Below are 6,190 nucleotides of genomic sequence, written 5' to 3' on the forward strand. Positions count from 1 at the left end.
GCTGGTAATTACATCCAGCATCATCGGGCAATTTGGCAATTTAAAAAAATCTTTATTATGAATAGTTTTACGTATCTTATCAACCTGAGAGGGATGGTGAGGCGATTCAACCCTCAACCAGGATCTTAACTAATCTCACGTTTACAGCCCTTAGACAGTGGTAAAAAAGATATCTACATTGCTGTGGCAGGGGTGGGTCCATCCATATGACAACCACTGTTGACTTCCCCCACGTAGTACTCATTTTATCAACCTCAGAGGGATGATGGGCATGGTAACTCTCAACCTTACATTGCCGGCCGGTCACTCTACCGCTGAGCCACCAACGCGAGCTCCAACTGCAACAACAACCCGTCAAAGGCACAGTGCCAATATCCACACACACAGCAGCTACACTGAGCGACTTCGTAGGCCGACGTCACGTTACCTCCGTGATGCCCACGATCTCGTGCAAGTCGCTGTAGCATGGCAGCAGCTTTTGCCCAGTGGACAGCTCTGCGAAGATGCAGCCGGCAGACCACATGTCGAGCGGCGTGCCAACCCGTAGGTTCAGCAGAACCTCGGGGGCCTGGTACCCTTGGGTAGAAAAGAGGTGGTCGACTGCAGAGGAATAAGAGGGAAGGAGTCAATCATTCACCCTTTTACAGCTGTACATCACCCCCTGCAGTCAGCCACTTTTTAAATGCATTAATTCAGCCAACTGGGATCAGGTTGAACATTTTCAAAATGCTACGGAGCCATGAACAATGGTTCCTCAAAGTGCACTGTTTGTCTTCATCCAGATGTTGTTGCCACCACGAAATGGCAGCAGACACAGCGTGTGTGTGTGGTCCCGCAATCAAAAGCTACTTTGGGTCGCGTGAAATATTCGGGCAAGCCATGCGAGGGCATTGCCGGGTCAAGGTAGACGAGACCCCCGCTACCGCTAAATGGCTAACATTTATTTTTAACCTGAGACACATTTCAGATAACACGTTCTGTCGGAAGATATAAAAGAACGTTAGTACACTTTGTATCAAGATACGTGAATTGTATATTACCCTGCTCATTCTCGAAGAAACTCAATCCGAAGTCAGCCAGCTTGATTGTCCCCATCTCGTGGTCTTTGACGAGGATGTTAGCCTAAAATAAAACATGAAAACAGCTGCACATTACATTCTGTATTTAACCAGATGAGAGCCCATTGAGATGATCACTGTCTGTGTGGAACTAAGGCTGAAAGTGTCCACACATTAGCTCTGTCCACGTGGCTGTAAGTGGAAGGGGGCGTGATAACTCTCGTGAGGATGATCCAACACGAACAGAATTTTTACATGAGGTTATCCATGACAAAGTTCGATAACTGTAAGACACTTCGCGTGAATATTGTAATGCTGTAAAACTTTACGGACAATAGGAAAAAGTGGGTTGGGTACAATCGTTTGTTGTGTGTCATACAGCTCCCAGGGATCATTGGAGCCACATGAATTAGGATTGTGGATAAGAGAAGCTCCACTGTGGTAGGTGGCTGTGACCAGAACTAAACTGGCTACCACGTGGCACTGGGGGGCCAGAGGCGCATAAGGGCATAGACTGCTTTAAAAATGAAGGCACAGCCCTGCAATTGCTTGGTAGGGCAATTGCTGGCAGAAGAGCCTCGACTGAAGGTGGCTCTGGACAGCCCCTCTAGCGGGTGTTTGGCCAACGCTGCCATGCTGACTTGAAAAAGTGAGAGTACCCACATTTTACTCCACACATTCGACAGTGATGGACTCATTCGTATTGCACGGTGCACATAGGAGGGAGGGGGATGAGGGGGGGAAATTATAAAACTTCCAACTGCCGCACCATGAGAGATCGAATCGAACCAGTGGCCTCTTGTTTTACAACCTCTGTGCTCTGATCATTCCACCGCGGCAGCGTCCCTCACTCGGATCTGCCGAGCACAATTCTCAACACTCACCGCCTTGATGTCTGCATGCACCACGCCTTTCTTCTTTAGGAACTTCAGACCTTTCAACACGGACCGGGCGTAGCGCCGGACATTGTCCAGAGGCAAGGCACCTTTCTTAAACACCTCCCAAAGGCTCCCCTTGCTAAAAACAGCACACACAGCACAGAGTGCCATGTAGTCGCATACACAGCCTCGCTTGCAAAGTCGCTGGCACATCGCGTACACGCACGACGAGGAGTGAAACTCCATGAGGGGGAGGAAAGGCATTGGAGCTGTAGTGATGCCATGCGCACTCGGTGATGGTTTAAATGGCTTAACGATACAGGGCGATGACCACAACGTGCTGCGCAGCAGGAGGATTGGCCCTTCCACGGCTGTGCGCTTTTTTTCCATCTACGTAACCCTGCAGGCAGCCATATTTTAAAGTAAATTTTGCCAACTTGGTCGGGTTAGTTTTTGGTGACAATATTCAGAACATTACTGAAGTCCATGACCCTGGTCACAGTGTGCTTTATTCTCTTTACAAGTTGTTGCCACGAGACGGCAGCAGCCATGTCGCGTGTGTGATCCCGCGTACAGAACCTACATTCCGTCGCGCGAAATATCGAGACTCTACCACAAGAGGGCATTGCCGGGTCCTCATAATAGACAGGACCGTCTGTGAAAGGATCAGCGAGACTGGACTGTTACCACGTGCTTAGTAACCCATAGATGAATGCCCACTCTGAGATCACAACAAAGCAACGCCACGTGGCTTTGTCGATGATCGAGCATGAGGCTCAAGCAGGTGTCAAGCTAGTATTCGTACACAGCCTGTCAACGCGACGGTGTCAGTGGACTCGGTGTTATCCTTACCTCATGTACTCAAGGACCAAGAAATGTTCGAATTCGATGACAAAATCTTCCTCGAACCGGATGATGCTGCTGTTCTTCAGCTGCTTCAGGAAGACGGCCTCACGGTACTTGTTCTGCTTTGTCAAACTGCGCAAAGACATAAACACGAGTAAAAATAAAAACGTCGTCTACGGTGTTATCAGTTAAACCAAATGCTTATCGTGTGCCTTCCTGGTGGAGGCACGCGTGTTAGTGTTGCGGCGACACACAAGAGTTTATGAATGCAAGTTGTCGCACGGATCGCCACTCGGTCTCACCAAACAGTGTTGTCGGACACCTTCAGTGCAACCTCCTTCATTTCCTTGAGGTCGAAACACCTGAACACTTGGCCATAGGATCCCTCACCCAACATGTTCAAGACCTCGTAGCGATTCTTGATGATCTCGGGCGCCATCTGGTCACGGGAGAGGGGTGCAGAAGAGCATGCAATCAGCGAGTGCAGGTAGCGGTCCGGATGGTTGCCAGTTGACTCTCGTTCCACAGAGTGCTATGGAGAGACTGCAAGGTCCCTATGAAAGCAACGTGGAATTTATGCAACTTTACTCAATGCCACATGGAGGTTTGTGAGCATTTGTGTGGAGCAAAGAAACACTGATGACATCAATTAACCAGCGCTCAACCAAGTGCTCTCCCCACCTCAACTGACCTGCCAAGGGATCATAGCAGATGGTCAGGAATGATGACGGAGCAGCAATTAATTAAGAAAACGCTTCCAAGAGGCCGTCTACCGGGGGAGATGGAGCGTTGCATCAGATGGCGTGCAGACGTGAGGTGGATTTTATTGCATGTCTGGAATGTGAGAGATGGTGGAGGATTCTGGGGGGCTTAATCCAGCTGCAGATCGATCATGGCTGATCATGGTGATGTTTTTATTAGAACAAGGTGAAGGTGCTGCCTTGCAATTTGTTGCTCATGCCACTGCTGGTGCAAAGACCTGGACCAGAGTGAGCTCTGGAGAGCGTCTCCTCTGTAATTTCACTCTGGTTCTCTCATTTTTATCTTTTCTCGCCTCTCCCTTCATCTCTGTCTCTTGTCTATCTCCTGCCTCTCATCTCCCGATGTATCTATCTTTCATCTCTTTTTATCTCAATAGATCTCTAAATCGTATCTGTCTCTTATCGAACCACCATGGTCTCTATTTATTTTCATCTCCTTTCTGTCATACCACTGTATATCTTTCTCTTGTCTGTACCTCTTATCTACTCATGTCTCTCTAATTGCATCTCTTTTCATCGCAATAGATCTCTGTCGCGTGTCTATATCTCAGCTAATCTCTGTGCGCCTCTGCATCTCACCAGATGTCTATCTCGTTTGTATCCCTTAGCTCATTTCCGTAAGTCTTTTTCTCTTGTTTGCATCACCTGTTTCATATCCCTTCATCCGTTTTCTCATCTGCATCTCCTCTCATCTCCCTGAGTCTGTCTTTTTTTTCCTTATCCCCTTCTCACTGCGTATCTTCCTCTTGTCTCTCTCTCACCTATTGCTTTTATTTGATTTCATCTCGTGTTATTGCACTGTCTTGCACATCGCTAATGTATTATATAATCACGTATATTCACATCTCTTAGACTTATTTTATACTGTTTTTTTCGGTAAAGTCACGTAGGTAAAAAAATCAATGAAATAAAAGAATGAAAACAACTAAATTTAGTTATTTTAATTTTTACCGAAAAAACCAAAGAGTATGAATCCTTGCAGTCACGAAAGCTTCAAATCTAGACCTATTTTACTCGCTCTATATCTCTCATATTGCGATATATCTCTTATTCCAATGTTCCTACCTCGACCAATATCTCCTATGTACATCTCCCATTCCCCTCTTGCTTGTATCTCTATTCTATATGACTCTATCTCAAAATCAAAATGTATTGCTTGCTCCATCTCAAACCATTATCTCCACCATCACAAGAACTCAAGAGTTGGTTTAACACGAAGCTGCTACAGCACTCATAGTGAACACCAAAACCCCACTCACCTATTATGTCTATGCAGCAGTTGTGCACACGCGATACACACGCGTGTGAAATACACACGAACATACGATGGACATTAACGTGAGCCGCTACTTACACTAATATTAAGATTATTCTTGGTTCTTGCGGTAAAGTCACGTAGAAGGGAAACAATAAAATAATAAAAATATATAACAATAAAATTCTCACGACGTTTCGACTGCAACACAAGCAATCATCATCAGTTGGGAAAACCACAACAAGAAATTTTGAAAAAATCGAGATATAGATCTAATTTTCTTGCTGTGGTTTTCACACCTGATGATGATTGCTTGTGTTGCAGTCGAAACGTCTTGAGAATTTAATTGTTTAATATTTTTATTATTTTATTGTTTCCCTTCTACGTGGTGACTTTACCGAAAGAACCAAGAATATGAATCCCTGCAGTCACGAAAGCTTTAAATCAAAATTTAATATTAACATTGTTTACCCTTAGAAGAGACAGTTCGCCATCCACGAAAATATTTTTTTGTTGAATTTCGTTTTTTAATTACATTTAGTACAGCTCTATGCAGCAGACGTAAACGTAAGTAAATAATTAAGTTTATTACCTTTGCAAGTCGAAATATTCGTCTTAAAGTTCGACAAAGACGCTCTAGAATCGTTGAGCTCCGACGCGCGCGTGCTCCCTCCGTTGTCCAATTCGTATGTCGTCACAGCGACGTCACGGTGACGCATCAGCCAGCTAAAGCTCCGCCCCCACCGGAAGCGGCATCCGCCTCCCTCTGGAGCCCCGCCCCCTTTTTTCTCCCCGCCCCCTGAGCGCGTGGTTCATGGCGGACACAGCCAGCAGCAGGAGGCACTTGGGGCCTGCTCCACCCTCCTCATACTCCGCCCTCCTCACTCATCCCCCTACCTCCTCATCCTCCTAGCTCCTCACTCATCCTCATCCTTTCACCTCCCTCTGGGCCTCTCCTCACCCTCCCTCCTCATCCTCCCTGCAACACAACCCTCCTCCATGCAACACAACCCTCATCCTCCCTGCAACACAACCCTCCTCATCCTCCCTCCGAGCTTCCTCAACAACCCTCATCCTTCTAATATCTCCTCCTCAACCCTCGTCGTCTCTCGCCTCGTCCTGCTGAGCGTCACCCACCCTGCAGCTGCTACAGTAGCAGCAGCCGCCGGGTGCTGGGGCCTAGGAAAGTGAGGATGAGGTTAGCATCACCATCACCACCACCATCCTCTCTCTTACGTCACCTCCATCACCCTCATCAGATCGACGATGGTTATCTACGTCATCATCATCATCATCTCGACCTGGTAATTCTCGTTAGAATAGTCATTGTTTTTACCATCATCTTGAACCACCACCATCCTCGCCATCACTAACGTCACGTCAACAATCATC

At 46.9% G+C, this 6,190-nt stretch overlaps 1 protein-coding gene across 1 annotated transcript; it reads right to left on the reverse strand.

Annotated features, from left to right (window-relative positions):
- Positions 1-2,661: 2,661 nt before the first annotated feature.
- LOC142906001 (uncharacterized) lies at positions 2,662-5,473 on the reverse strand. Its single transcript, XM_076053369.1, has 3 exons — positions 5,391-5,473; positions 3,085-3,221; positions 2,662-2,914 (listed from the first exon to the last, which is right to left on the reverse strand). The coding sequence occupies exons 2-3, from the start codon at positions 3,219-3,221 to the stop codon at positions 2,785-2,787; spliced, it is 267 nt and encodes an 88-aa protein (XP_075909484.1). The 5' UTR covers positions 5,391-5,473; the 3' UTR covers positions 2,662-2,784.
- Positions 5,474-6,190: the final 717 nt, after the last annotated feature.

This window comes from Petromyzon marinus, chromosome 61, assembly GCF_048934315.1.
Source record: "Petromyzon marinus isolate PM22_M1 ecotype Great Lakes invasive population chromosome 61, UKy_Petmar_22M1.pri1.0, whole genome shotgun sequence".
Lineage (NCBI taxonomy): Eukaryota > Metazoa > Chordata > Hyperoartia > Petromyzontiformes > Petromyzontidae > Petromyzon > Petromyzon marinus.

Bases quoted from the DNA above. Each gene is read 5' to 3' on its own strand.
- LOC142906001 (XM_076053369.1), bottom strand. From the start codon at position 3,221: ATGGCGCCCGAGATCATCAAGAATCGCTACGAGGTCTTGAACATGTTG. The intron at 2,915-3,084 runs GTGAGACCGAGT...GTCTTTGCGCAG, and splicing joins GTGTCCGACAACACTGTTTG to TTTGACAAAGCAGAACAAGT.